This window comes from Hylobates moloch, unplaced genomic scaffold, assembly GCF_009828535.3.
Source record: "Hylobates moloch isolate HMO894 unplaced genomic scaffold, HMol_V3 SCAFFOLD_6, whole genome shotgun sequence".
Lineage (NCBI taxonomy): Eukaryota > Metazoa > Chordata > Mammalia > Primates > Hylobatidae > Hylobates > Hylobates moloch.
The window spans coordinates 28,095,265-28,110,550 of record NW_026652281.1 but is presented as its reverse complement, the minus strand read 5'-3'; the positions used below and the strand labels follow the sequence as shown (position 1 = coordinate 28,110,550).

Genomic DNA, 15,286 nt, shown 5'->3' with positions numbered 1-15,286 from the left:
TCCAACTCCTGATCCCACTGTGGTTCTTTCTGAATTGATCCAGGTCCCTGCTAGCAAGTGAAGCAGAAAGAATCCAGGCTAGTTGTGAGATGACATACAGCAAGCAGGCTGAGATGATGGAGACATTTCAGAACCAAGAGGAGGGGGCGGGCAGGACATGGACTTGTCTCCCCCACCTTGATGCCAAGGTGGTCTGGGAGATATCTGGAAGGGGAACGTCGAGGTGACTGCAAGCATCAACCCGGGCGAGGCGGCCCGGCGCCCCTCTCTGCGGGCGGGGAGCGAGCGCGTGTGCGCGAGAGCGGCGGGCGGCGGCGGGAGGAGGCGCAGGCGCGCTGCTCGCCCGTCTGCAGCCCCGCGCCGAGCGCCGCGTCTCGGGAGTTGATGGCAGCACCACTGTGCGGCCGCCCGGCCGAGCGCGGAGCGCAGCCACACGCTGCTGCCCAGGGAGCGCCCAAGATGTGGGGAGACCGGGGCGGCAGCGGCCGTAGCAGCGCCAGGGACGGGGGCACGCAGCAGCCTCCGCTCGCCCGCCTGTCCTGACCTGCCTCGCTTGCCCCCAAAGAATGTCAGCCAAGTCCAAGGGGAACCCCTCCTCGTCCTGTCCAGCCGAGGGACCGCCGGCAGCCTCCAAAACCAAGGTGAAGGAACAGATCAAGATCATCGTGGAGGATCTGGAATTAGTCCTGGGCGACCTGAAGGACGTGGCCAAGGAACTTAAGGAGGTGAGAGGCGCGGGGGGTGGGGAGGGAGTTCGGCACCCTTCGACACCTCCGGGGTCCCCCTTCCCATTTTCAGCAGGGACCGCCAGATTTCCAAACTCCTGGGAAACTACAGAAAAGGCGCCTGCAGACGGACTTTCTTTGCTTCCGGGACTCCTGAGAGGAGTTGTTGTTGCACTTTTTAATTTTTTTTTTTAATCAGGAAGAAATCAACTAGTGTTTTAATCGATGGACCTGGGCTGGTGGGCGGGATGAACGCACGCTTGTCTCTGAATCTGTGTGTGTGACGACGGGGGAGAGGGTTAGCTGGGGGTGTGTCGGCAGAGGAAGTCGTGAGCAGTCCGGCCGGAGCGTGCAAGATGCTCCTCTCCTGCCCTCTTGCTTCCCCAGAGTCCTTTGGCAAGTCCGCTGCCTATCTGGCAGCCTCCCCAAGTCGGGGCTGAAGAGGGGCCGGGTTCTGGGCCCTGGGCCAGATCAGGGAGCGCAGCCTGGGGGAAGCTTGGCTCAGACTCCCCTCCCTGTCTCCCGAGCCTCGCTGCAGGGAAGGCGACCCGGGCTGCTGGCAGCCTTGGGGCTAAGGAGGGGGTCTGGGACTTTCTCGCTTTCTCAGTTTCTGAAGCAACCCCTGCTCTCCTCCGAACGTCTTTCGCAGTAACTCTGGGCCTTCCCGCCACCCTACCTCTCCTTCCTTCCTTCCTTCCACCCTGTCGCCACTTGGCATTGAACCCGAGGAGCAGGACGCGCAGGAGAGTGTGTGTGTGGCCGGGGTCTCGCCGTTGGCGTCCTGGCTCTCTGCAACTGGGACTGCTTCGGTTCTTCCCCGCTTTTCCTATCCCACTTCTGTTCAGCCCTACACCCGCCCGCCCCTAGCCCCAGGTGATCCAGATGGAAAGAAGCAGAGGTGTCAGGGCTGAGGCTGCGTAACTCAGGCGGCGGCTCCGGGCGGGGGCGGGGGCCGGGCTGGGAGGGGTGGGGTCTCCCGAGCCAGGCTGGCTGCCGGCGGCGTCGCGGAGCTGGTGGCAGAGTCCCAGTGCGCCGCTCACTACTGAATGGGGTCCTGGTGCGGTTCTCGGTGAGGGAGTCCGCAGCTCCGCTTGCGTGAGAGCTAAGACTGGAACTTCGAAGGGGGTGGTGGCTGCAGCGGGAAAAGAAGAGATGGGGCGTAGTCTAGGTCCAAAATTGTAATCCTGTTTCTGAAGCCAAGGGGGCGGAGACTGAGGGTTGTTTGGATGACTGGCCTCTAGAGATTAACCTCCTGTATTTAATTTCCAAACCAAATTTCAAGAGCTCCCTCGTCTTCCTTCCCTTCCTCCATTACCTCTATGAACTGAACTCCGCATTTGTTACCTAATACAAGTCTGTTAAAATGGGCCATTCGTCACCAGGGTTAAGTTTGCCAATGGCAAATGTCGTTCCTGTAGGTTACTCCACAGACAGAACATAATTAGTACTGAGGTCCTGAGAGAGGCTGTTAGTATAGATAGATTCAGGGATAAAACTTGTTCGTGTTTTCAGGGTTTCTCTAGGATTATTGCTTCACAACTGGTTGACAGATGGTGGGGTTATTCATTGAAATTCAATTCTAAAAATGCTGTCCCGGTTTTTGTTATTCTTTTATATGACATCTTTGGCAGACTGTTTTCATCTGAAACATGGCGTTTTAAAAAATGAAATTGGGCATGTTCCTTTCGGCAGAATTTTGCTTAATAGTTGGTGAGGTTTCCATGGGGGATGTGGAAAACCTACAGCGGCACAGAAACGTATTTACTGTTTTCATGAGGCTGAGACTAAAAGAAAGGTAGTTAAACAGAATTCTGCATCTGTGAGCCATACTTCCTTATCTTTTAATGTCAGTCCACTCACTTTTTTTGCACAGAATAAATGACAAGAAACTACACACGGTCCTGGTTTTGCTTTGCATCATTATTTATGGACATTTAGAGATTAAGTAGTGAAATCTTCAACCTCCCTGTGGTTATTGGTTAGAATCACAAAAATGTAAATCAGGAAATCTGTTGATACCACTTTCTGTGTCTTCATTACTGAAGATTTTTTAAGGTAAAAAAAAAAAAAAGGTTGTTTATAAGAGGAATAAAAAGCAGAGATAATGTACAACCCAGTAGATGAAACTATCTGACAGGTCTAGGGATACAATTTTGACTCAACATTTTGGAAGATTTGTTTGTCTTAAGGATCCGTTTGAGTAAAAACCTCACCATGAAACTGAAATTTATGACTGATAAATAATGTGATGTGATTGTTAATTACTTTTGTGTGGGTATCATCATCCTAGATTTGCACAAGAAAGTGTACCTACAGTGGCCAAATCCCAAAACATCGGCTATTCATATAATATGAATGAAAGTATTTTGAGAACAAAGTATTTATAGGGCATGTTTAACCTATGACATCTTGCAGTTGTCCAGCATGTATCTTTTTAGGATAATCCTGCGTATGTGAGTGAACATGTCTTTGGTGTAGTTTTGGATAAAGAAATAACAAAACTTTGTACATTACGAAGCTTGTTGGTTCCTGCACATGAATGTTGCTATTCATCATATTCAATATTCTGGCAGTTTAAAATTAGTACGTGTTAAATATAAACTGCTATATTTAGAATTTTAATTCCTTTATTGGCAATGCTATGCTTTTAGACCATAATATATTTTAATATAAATTATCGCCGAGCTCTTCTTAACTTGGAACAGAAATTAAAAATAAAAAAGTAGTTATGACTATATCACTATGTCAGTCATCATATAGTATTTATTTTTTTCTTTCTGCTTTTAAAAAATGTCTAGGTAAAATGCAATCTTCTTTAATTCTGTTCTTTGTTTTTGCATAATTTCTGCACCAACAATATTAAACTTTGGTTTGAGGTTACTCTGAAATTGCTTTTCTTCGTAGAAATTTTCTGGGCTTAAGTCATCTGAAAACTCAGGTAGTAGGATAGAATCAAACATAATAATAATTGCTTGAAACACTTTAATAAGCAGTGACAAAACTCTAGTCTGCTCAGCAAGAAGAGTTGTTATTTTGGATATCTGTTTTATGATTATTTCGTTATAATTACTTAATCAGTTATATTTGGATTATATATTAGAAGCAGACGAACAGGCTTTCTAGAAAGTCAAAGAGCAGCCTTATTCTACTCTCAGAATTTAGTAAAATCTCAAATAATTTGACTTTTCAGAAATAATATGGGTCCTTTGGTTTTCTATGCTATTAATATATTGGAAAAGCCTTAAATATAATTCAGTATACTTACTGAGCACCTACCATGTTCAAAGTACTATACTACCTTTTAAATTGCTACCAAGATGAATAAGGCATAGTTTCTGGTCTCAGTGAGCTCCAAAGGTTAGTTAGGGATATATTTATCCTGTCTTTCAACATCAGCAGTATGAAAAGACATTGTGGCCTTTAGTGGCCACTCTCACTGCAGGCTTGGGGAAATCAAGAATTGAGAATAAGAATTAGTATATGTTGATTTATAAAATGATGCGTGCTGCATACTTAGTAGTATGGCAAGTCTTTGATGAAGAAATAAGCTTAAAAAGATGAAAATATATGAATTTTAAGAAATTTACAGTTGATTTAGATTGTTATGATTAACATAAATGGATCAATACCATATACAGGAGATTACATATTCAAATGTTGTAACTAAATACTGAAGATTTCCATGAAAGCTAAGTCTTTTGGAGAAATGGAGAGTTAAAAAGGACGATTTTGAATTCTTCTTTTTCTTAATGTAAATAGGGTTTCAAGAGGTAGTCAGAGGTAAAAGGAAATAGGTTTGGACTACAAGAGTAATCCATGTTTCATTTTTCTACACATTGAAAAAAAATAAAAAGAAAATAGTGGCGAAACTCTAGAGTTTTAGGGATAAAATTAACCATAACTGGTAGAGTAGGTGTGAGTGAAAGTACTTTTTCACTAAGAAATGTAGAAACAAAGCAATTGCTTTTTAAAATAGTTCTCAAATAATCTAATGCCTTTGAGTATCAATATGGCTGTTCTTTTATGAAGATCTCACTGGTAAACTATTTTGCATTAAATGCTGTTATTAATATGGGATCACATATCTTATTGGTCAGAGTGACACTGGAATCTCTAATAATCAGCCTTTTTATCTGGAAACAAAATTAATTGCAGCTTTAGCTGGATTCTCTTTTAGTTTAGACTTGTTATAACCTTAAGCTTTTCTTGTAGTGTTTATTTTTATGATTTCAAGTAACAAGGCTACTATATGAGTTGAAAAACATTTATGTAAATAATTTCTTGAGAGGCTTTCTGAGTAGACATGACTCTAACAGAGAAACAAATTAAAATAAAGTTGTTTTGTTGTTGCCTTAGAATCACTCAGTGACTGGATCTCCATTGGTGAGAAGTATGTCAGCATTGTTGCCATGGACTGGAAAGCACCCATAATTTGTCTTATAATAGCATAAACTGAAACAAATTTAAGTTGAATTTTGAAAAATTTGAAACCCATAGGAAACAGTCTGATTTGAACTGATGAAAACCGAATTAACAATTATCTGAAAAATATTTTCACTTTTAAATGTTCCCTCTTTTGATGTCTTAACCACTTGATGTTCTATAGTTTATTGTTCTGGAAAGTCCTACTGAGTATTTTTTGGTTAATGAGCCCATGCATAAGAAATTCATTGCAAAAAAAAATTACAGAGAATAATCTCAGAACTATTTTCTTTTTGTTTGAGACAGTGTCTTGCCCTGTCACTTAGGTTGTAGTGCAGTGATAGAGATCTTGGCTCACTGCAGCCTCCATCTCTTAGACTGAAGGAGTCTTACCACCTCAGCCTTCTGAGTAGCTGGGACTAGAGGCATGCGCCACCATACCTGGCTAATTTTAAATTTTTTTTTTTTTATTTTTTGGTAGAGATGGTATCTTGCCATATTCCCCAGGCTGGTCTTGAACACCTGTCTTCAAGTCATCCTCCTGCTTAGGCCTCCCAAAGTGCTGGAATTATAGGCATGAGCTACCATGTCTGGCTCGAAGTATTTTCCAAGTTCTAAAGTTGTGTATAAATAGAATTTAATAGTTGTTTTAATTGTAGCAATAGTCATACTTTTACTACTTTATACCACAGTCTACCTCCCCAAACTGTGGTATATCTACCAAATGCTAAAATGCTCTAAAATTTTTCTTTACTTAGGCATGGTGGCCTAGCATGTTACCAAAAATAATTTTGAGAACATAGAGGTAGCCAATAATCATCCATCAGTTTCTATTTCCAATGAATTAAGACATTCAACACTTAGAGAATTAGCTGATAAGAAATTCAAGCAGCCTTAAAGTAAGAGATAGTGTGTTTCAGGCAATAGTGAAGTAATAGATAATAAAGCCAGTGTAATAGGTTTCATTATTACCTGGATTATGTTATTTTCATCCTTGCTTCTCTGAGGATCTCAGGTACTTAAATCTAAATGTAGGAAAAAAGATAGAAATGCAAGTTTGCGCAAAACATATTTTCCCAAACTATAGAACTTTTCTTCCGTAAAGATAGTTCATGAAAAATTTCAGGGGCAATTTTTGAGAATTAGAGTAATAAAATTCCAGTAGGTCGCTGATTCAACTCTGATTGAAATACACATAACTGACATCAAGCTGCAAATACAAAGTTAACAAACAACAAAGGGCACTATTAAAAAAAATCAAATTTATTTTTTCTGATGTTAGGAGCAGTACATGAATATTATAGAAAGTTTGCAAAAATCTAAAGAAATATAAAGGAGAAAACAAAAATCATCTTTAGTACCACATAAAAATAGATATACTGAACATTTCGTTGTATTTTCTTTTAGTCTTTTTGAATGCATATTTTAACATAGATGAAGTTATACAAAGTTATAAATTATAAGCAATGACATTTTCTTTCTTGAATAATGTAGATCATAACTATTACACAGATTTGCTATAAGTTACTTCATACTTCCCTTAATGTTGAATATGCTATTTATTTCCAGCTTTTCACGGTTATTAAACATCACTAGAAAGAGCAGTTTTGGTGAGATGAATAGCTAACAGAGGTTTTACTCTCTGCTAGGTACTCTTCTCAGTGCATTTATTTATATTAAATTATCTAATTCTCAAAACAGATAGATGAGGAAGTTACTGATATTGCCCATTTTACAGGTAAGAAATCTGAGGTCCGAGATACTAAGTCATTTGCCCAACTCACTTGGCTTTTAAGTGGAGAAGTGAAGCTTCATTGCCACATAGCTTGGTGTCAGAGAACAGCATTAACCAGCAAGCTCTATCATGTTTCCTAATTTTTTTTTTTTAACATTTTTTTAGAAGTCAAGGATCTAGAAGCTTTAAAATTCTCAATTCATGTTGCCGAAGTGTCTTCCAGGGAGTTTTCACAAATTTTTGCTTGCAGCAGCAGTATATGTGTGGACATTGTTTCTTAAATTGGGAGTGAAGCTAATAAGCCATTTCATTATTTCATTAAGGCTTGCTGTGTAGTTTATTATCTTCATGGTAACAGTCATTGTTTTTGTAGGCTGCGGAAAACAGTACTGAGACAAAATTAATAGTGAGTAAATTAGACCTTGCAATTTAAAATTTGCAAATAAAGAGGTGCTGTGATTAATTACCTTTAACTTATTCAACAAAAATGTTGATAAGAATATTGCATAGCTTTTTAATATTCTGGCTGAGAAAATAGAGGAACAACTAATATGGAAGCTTGTTCATACCTAGCGTTGTATATAATTGTTTCAAAGAATACAAATAATTTCGAATATATTATTCTCTTTCGTTGCTATCAAATTACCTTAGAAGAGAGGCATTATTCTTAAGTTTTCTCAGATGTTTGAGGTTTGACAGTTCTCTTGCTTTCTGCTATGACTGATGAATTAGAGAACCTTGTTGAATTCTTTACTAGGAACAACATTATTGAACTGGCTAATGATGTCATATGTATATATTATAATTCGATTTCTTGTATTAACTTTAGTGCTATCGATTGTAAACCACCTCCTCTCTCCCACATATAAGGGGTATAAGAAATGGCCTTATTCTAAAATTGTTTGTTTTCTTTTCCAGTATATTGTGAATAGAAATGTTTTTATTGTATTAAAAGTTAGTTTATTAGGATAATTACTCTGAATTAAATTTCCTGTAGGAACTGGGAACCCAAAGTCAGCAGTAATTCATCTTAAAACAAGAACCAGAAAGTAGCATTAACTGAAATGAGAAAATAAAGACATATCTAACATCCAAATCAAAGTAGACTCACAAGGTAGTCTGTCAACTCAGGACAAATGTTGTCTTGCTTACATGGGATAAGCTATTTATTTATTTATAATGGAAAAACATGAGGATTCCAAAGGATTTAAACTCCCAGACCCCACTTTCAGGCAAGAAGTATTAACATTGTTAGGACTGAATTTATATTAGTCATCTTTGTTTTCTCTGTTTCTACTTTGCAAATGCTACTTCAAATTGGTGTTTGAGATAAATGTTTACTTGTAGAATAATTGAAGTTAGGCAAATTACATACTTAGGCTCAATGAGACACTTATCATGATGTTTGGGACACTATAAATAGATTTTCAACTACAGATAACATATGTCATCCTTGTCTGGAAAAAGCAAATTTGATGATTTCTGACAGATTCGTTCTCTAGTACCACACAAATGGTAACAGATATATTGGTGTGCATTTTCCCCTTTCATAATATCACCTTATCTCAAGATTTCAAACTGTATGTTTATATGAGAGAAAAATACTGGGTTAAACAATATCAGTCAAATCAATTGCCTTCTAGCATCAGTGGTTTTTAATATTCCCCCTCCCCCCATATCACAAACCCCTCTGAAAGAAGGAAAAAAGTTGGGATTATTTCTTCTGGAACAAAAACTCACACAAACGTGGTTCTTGCACATGTTCAGAGAATCTTGGGTGGGTGGGAATGACTCAGGTAAAGAGACAAAACAAGTGGTTGATTGCCATTTTGTTTTTTAGAAATTTTAGCTAATTGTTTGAGGTTTGGCTACATAATTTTCAGAATTAAAAGTCCTGGCTCTACAAAAAGAAAAAAAAGAAATGCTGATGACTGTGGTTTGATGTTTTTTATGTAGGAGAAAAAAATGAGTGGCATATCAACAGTTTATTTCTTTTACAATGTGATGTCAGTGTGAAAATAGGTGGTATATTTATATTTCGCTACTTTGCAAAAGCTGTAGAATGCTTGTGTGTCTAAAGGTTAACTCTTTTATTTTGTTGTTTCTTATGATGTGTGCCATAGTATATCAGTAAATAGATGGACAAAAAGTTTTCAGAACTCATTGTAAATTAAGCGTATTCTCTTCTTAAAACTGATTCCAGAACAGCATTTTTGTTTTATTATTTTCTTATGTGATATTAATATGAATTATGAAAGACATATTGAATTCTTGATATGTGTAAGTCACTATGCTGAAGAAAGTAAAAGATGCAAATATGAATAAGCTTAGTGATCTGCCCTTGAAGTAACTATTTTCTGTTTACTTTTGATGACAGTGATAACACTGTAGGCTATTATGAATTGACATAATTTTGTAATTTTAAAGCCCAAATATCAGAGATATATTTATGTTTATTCAATTATATATAGAATAAAGTATAAATTTGATTGTCTCCTTATTGCATAGATCAATGTTTTTGATAAATGTTTGGGGTTATCATTTGTTTTAAAGAATAGGAGAATTTTTAGTCTGTGTTGCTCAGTAAGGTGGCATAGTATAGAAGGGTGAGAGCACAAATTCTGAAGCCAGTCTGCTTTTTTTCAAATTGCCCTGCTGTGCAATATTGAGCACATTATTTAATTTCTCTCTGTTTTCATTTTCTCCATAGTGTGGTGATAGTGACAATGTTACATGCCATATAGGTTGGTTATGAAGATTAAATGAGTTCTTTGTAGAATATTTAGAATGGTTCCCATGCGTTAAGCAAGCATTGTATGTGTATCTGTCATTATTGTTATTATTTGAATTTGTCTGAGCACCTTTATCCATTTATTCAACAAGTAGTGTTTAACATCTACTGTACACCAGGCACTGTTCTAGTTTCTAGGGATGTAGTGGGGAACAAAACAGACAAAATTCCTTCATGGAGTTTACATAGTGGATGGGGAGGGTAGGGGGAAGATAGCTCAGTAAAATAAACACCAGTTTACATCAAATATTAGAAGGTGATTGATCTTATGAAGTAATAGAAGATTATAATGGGATGAATAGTGATGAGGAGGAAGTGCAATTTTAAATAGGATTGTCCAGAATAAGCCTCACTGAGAAAGTAGCATGGTGGCATTGGGGGAAATGCTTGAAGGTGAAGGAGCAAGCAGTAAGGAAATCTAGAGGAGCATTTTCCCAAGTAGGGAATAGTAGCCCAAGGGCCTTCTAGTGGGCAAATTTCCCATGCATGTGCAGCAGAACAAGGGCCCAGGGTGGCAGGAGTGGAGGAGCAGGGCAAGAGTAGCAGTGATAAGGCCAGATAGATATGGGGGACATGTCTAAGGATTTTGATTCTTCCTTAGAGTAAAATGGGACTTTTGAGCAGACAGGTGACTAAATCTGCTATACTTCCATCTTTTTACCTTTAGTCCCTGGCTCAGGGTTTCTCAAACTCTGTACTATTGACATATTGAGTGGATAATTCTTTTTTTTTTTTTTTTTTTTTTTTTGAGGCGGAGTCTCGCTCTGTCGCCCAGGCTGAAGTGCAGTGGCGCAATCACGTCTCACTGCAAGCTCCGCCTCCCGGGTTCACGCCATTCTCCAGCCTCAGCCTCTCCGAGTAGCTGGGACTACAGGCGCCCGCCACCATGCCCGGCTAATGTTTTTGTATTTTTAGTAGAGACGAGGTTTCACCGTGGTCTCGATCTCCTGACCTCGTGATCCGCCCGCCTCCGCCTCCCAAAGTGCTGGGATTACAAGCGTGAGCCACTGCGCCCGGCCGAGTGGATAATTCTTTGTTGGGGGGATTGTCCTGTGCATTGTAGGATGGTTGGCAGCATCTACAACTGATGCCAGTAGCAACCAAAAATGTTAATGTGACAATGGAAAATATTTCTAGATGATGCCAAATGTCCTCTTTATACTTTGCAATAGTAGAACTAGGAACCCAAAGGACTACTTTGAGAACTACTACTCTTGCTCTTCCATCTTATTTCATATTACTTAATATTGTTTTTGTTACCTACCTTTTTCTTTCTTTATGCTTATCCATCAAGCATTGAGACTTCATGTCTCTTTTATGTCTTGTATTTGCTATCTTTTTTTTTTTTAAAAAAACCATTATCTGTATTTTTCTTTACATTTACCACATTCTTTTTTCCTTAATTCAACCTACTTTAAAAATATGCCTTCCAATTTCCATCCACCACTTACATTTTCTTTTCACAATGAAATAAAAGTTAAATTGGTAATTTTTAAGGGATTTGGGTAAATATGTGTGTTTTAGGATTTGGGAGAAAAAAAGGAAGAACTCAGAAGGAATGAAGGGAGCAGTCGAGGCTGAGCTGCTTGTCTTCTTGCCAGTTAGTTTGTGAGTGAGATCAGAGGCAACCTTGACTAGTGGAAGGACTTTTGTCTCATCCATCAATTAGTCTTATGCTGCTTCTGCCGTTTTCATTTCTGTAGACAGAAGAGGGTTTAGAATGGTTTCACTGTGTCTAGTAGGGGACAAATTATAGATGATGATGATGATGACGATGATGACGATATAGATGACTGACAACTGTTAAATTCTCACTATGTACCAGGGACTATTGTGAGTTAACTCACTTAATCCTCATAGCCACCCTTTGAGGTACCTATAATTATTCTATAGGTGAAGAAGCATAGACAGAGAGGTTAACTAAGAGCAAATGTTGGAGTTGAAGTCCTGATATTTCCCCCTTTAAGCCGACGTCCATGACCTGCTTCCCAATTCCTGGCAGCCACACAGTTGCTGTGCTATTTTTCGGTCTTCTAACTCCAACATAATTTCTTTTTACTTTTTTTCATCCTCCACCTTCTTTAAATCATGTCTCTTTTTCCTATCTTGTTTTTCTCCTTTCTCCTCTACTTTCTGTCTTACTTTTTTTCTTATGTTTTTCTGCCTTTTGCTTCCTTATCCACTTCTTTGAAATCTGTATCTTATTTACTCATTAAAATTTTTTTTGACACTTTGAGAGGCAGAGGCAGGAGGATTGCTTGAGGCCAGGAGTTCAAGACCAGCTTGGGCAACAGAGCAAGACCCTGTTTCTATAGGAAATGAAAAATAAGCTGGGTGCTGTGGTATGTGCATATAGTCCCAGCTACTCTGGAGCCTGAGCTGGGAGGATCGCTTGAGTCCAGGAGTTCAAGGTTCCAGTGAACTGTGACCATGCTACTGCATTCAAGCCTGGGTGACAGAGAAAGACTCTGCCTCAAAAAATAAAAATAAAAATAAACCCGGAAAAATATTTATTTTATTGCCTACTGTATGCAGGGTACTGGACTAGTCCATATAGATAAAATAGCAAAACATAAGTAGCCCCTGCCATCTTGGAACTTATATTTTAGTAGAGAGACTTTGTTCAAATAATAATATAAATAATATTTATGGAAGAGTATTAAGGGTTATAAAAGAAAAGTACATGATGCAGCAAGAGCATAAAATCATTGATAAGTCTTGTTGATTCTTGCTGAGAAGAGGATTTTGATTAGCTGCTTTCTTTCCCACTGCCACCTCTCTAATCCCTGTGCTGTTAATTTCATGGATGGTGTTTTAATAGCCCTAGAGCTAATTTATCTGCCTTTTGTTCTCCTGTGCCAGTTCATTCTCTAAACACTGCCAGATTAATCTAATGTACTGCTTTCTTTGGGCCAGTCCCCTGCTTAAAAGATCCACACTATCTCCTATTACTTAAAATGTCAAATGACCAAACCCAGCCTTCCAGCCTGACATCCAGTGGTCTCGTCTTTCCGATTTGGCCTTATCTCTGTCTTTCCTTTAGTGAGTAACACAGAGACCATCCCAGACAATTTTGACATTATCACAATGTTTTACCCAACTTGGTATCTGTGCTCCTTATGTTTATAATCGTTACCCCACTATCTGGGATTTGCTTATGTCACTTCACAGTTATTCCCTGTTTGTGCATTATTTTAAGATCTACTAATCTTTCTCTGTTGATTACTAACTATATAACCTTCAAGAAAACATTTTGAAAGTCTCGCTGTTATTATCTGATCAGGAAGTTGAACTTGAAAATTCAATTCCATGTAATACTTATTAGGGACCAAAAGCCAATCATTGTACTTGTGTGTGAGAGCCTGTTATTTCCCATTTACTCAAGAACATCATGAACAATCTTCCCCTACCTCTCATATATCATCATTATTTTCTCTGTCTCCTAAATGATTCCTGTCAGCATACAAATGAAATAAGTATTAAAACCCTTTCTTAAGCCCTCTTCCCCTAAAAATTACTATCTGATTTCTCAGTTCTTCTTTACAAAAAAATAAAATAAAAAATAAAAAAAACTTGAAAGAGTTCTCTGTATTTGCCGTCACCTATTTTTCCCTGTTCTTTCCTAAATCCAATCAGATCTGTACTCTCACTACCATACCAAAACTGCCTCTATCAAGGTTGTCAGTGACTCCGTGTTATTTATCCAGTAGTCAACCCTCAGGCCTAATCTAGCAGCAGTTGACAGTCTCTTTAATAATCTTTCTTCAGTTAGCTTGAAGAATTACCATTTCACTTCACTGATTTTTCTTTTTGTTACCTTCACTTATTCCTCCTCTAGGATGTCTAAACTGAAATTTTTATTCTTGAAAAAAAGGTACTCTTCTTGGTGTTTTATTCAGCTTTGTGGATAAATTCCATTTATATGTCCATGACTCCCAAGTGTGTATCTCCAGCCCAAACCTTTTTTCTGAACTTGTATAGACAACAGTCTACTCCCTATCTCTACTTGGCTAAGAGACGTCTTAATTTTACCATATAGCAAACTGAACCAGATCTCCTCCCTCCCGCAAAACCTACTCCTATGCAGTTCTTCCGCTCCCTTGTCAGTTAATGCCATCTCCATCCTTTTAGACCTAGGAGTCTTTATTAATTCCTCTTTCTCTCATGCGTTGTGTTCAATGCACTAGAGAGCCTAGTTAGCCCCATCTCAAAATGTTTCCAAAATCTCACCAATTTTTATCTCTTTCACTGTTACCATCCTCTTCCACACATTATTTCTCACTTTGATTGCACAATAGCCTCCTGACTATTCTCCTCCTTTGCTCACTTAAACCTTTCTCAGCATTATCAGTAAGTGTAAAGTTAGACCACATTACTCTTTTCAGATCCCTGTAGCAGTTTCTCATTGTACTGAATGTCAGAGCCCTTACCGTAGCTATGAGGCCTTTCACAATTATCCTCCTTTCCTTGTTATGGTTCTAATGTCCTCCCCTATTTACTACTTTCTCTGTGGCTCTCCTTACTTCAGGCTCAGTCGCAGTAGTCGGCTGTTACAGGAGCAAAGGCGCGATGTATATTTTCACGCCTAAATCCCCACCTGAGCAAACGCTTACCTCACTCAAACTTTGCTCCAGTGGCACCACACCACAGCCTGTTCAGGCAACTCCACATGTTGTTGAATGCTGCAGCATTTCCTTTTCTTCTTTCCTTTTTTCTTAATAATTATCAGTTATTCGTATACTGAACGATTTATTTCTCATATTATTGTTTCCTGCCTCCAGCTTCTGAAGGTCGGTGACCTATTTTTGTTCTCTTTTTGTATTTCAAGTTTCTAGAGCAGTGGCTTGGCATGTAGTAGATGCTCATTAAATGAATTAATAAATTACTGGATCTCTTTCAGCTCTAAACTCGTCCTTCCAAAGTTCTCAAGGATCAAAGCTATTACCTTTTAGTTTCTACTGCAATCCAGTATCTGCAGAGAAGGAACAAGAAATAGATACTTATTAAATATTTCATATGAATTGTTTATCTTCTTGCCTAATATATATGGTGGTGGTTTTTGGATTGGCTGGAGGGAGCTCTTGTTTCTCCTACTTTGATTCCATAATCTACTAGTTTCATTAAACTCATCCCATTCCCATTCAACTCAACTCATGTTCTTATTTTTTGGAATAGACAAAGGATGTCTCAGCAATAGCTAGTACCCTGAATGCTTGTTGTATGTCACAGTTCTGAGTTTTTAAAAAATATTAACGCATGAAGTCCTTACCCCTCTCACTTCCCAACCAGTGGCTCCCATGTTGTCCCTCCTATGTAGAAATTTTGGAGACATTTTGTCTATGTAAACCCTAAATGTGGCCTGTAATCTCAGGATTTCATCTTTAGGCAAAAGTCTGACTCTGATTTAGGAGTGCCCATTTTTCCTTTTTGCCTAGGAATGTAATTTTAAACTCTTTGAAGCACTTAGAATTATATATTCTAAATCAGATGTAATTCTACTTTCTTCTAATAGAATATATAAACTAAAGTGGGGAGAAAGCATGTCTACTTTTTACAACTTTCTCTGTTTTTCTGCTTCTGAAATATCATGCCTTTTTCTTGCCTTTAGCCATT

At 38.6% G+C, this 15,286-nt stretch overlaps 1 protein-coding gene across 1 annotated transcript in view; it reads left to right on the top strand.

Annotated features, from left to right (window-relative positions):
- Positions 1-379: 379 nt before the first annotated feature.
- Positions 380-15,286, top strand: part of PRR16 (proline rich 16) — a 224,346-nt gene continuing 209,439 nt past the window's right edge. Inside the window, exon 1 of the mRNA XM_032156587.2 lies at positions 380-725. Coding sequence (XP_032012478.1) covers positions 567-725 — 159 coding nt within the window. The 5' untranslated portion in view covers positions 380-566. The remainder of the gene's footprint in view (positions 726-15,286) is intronic.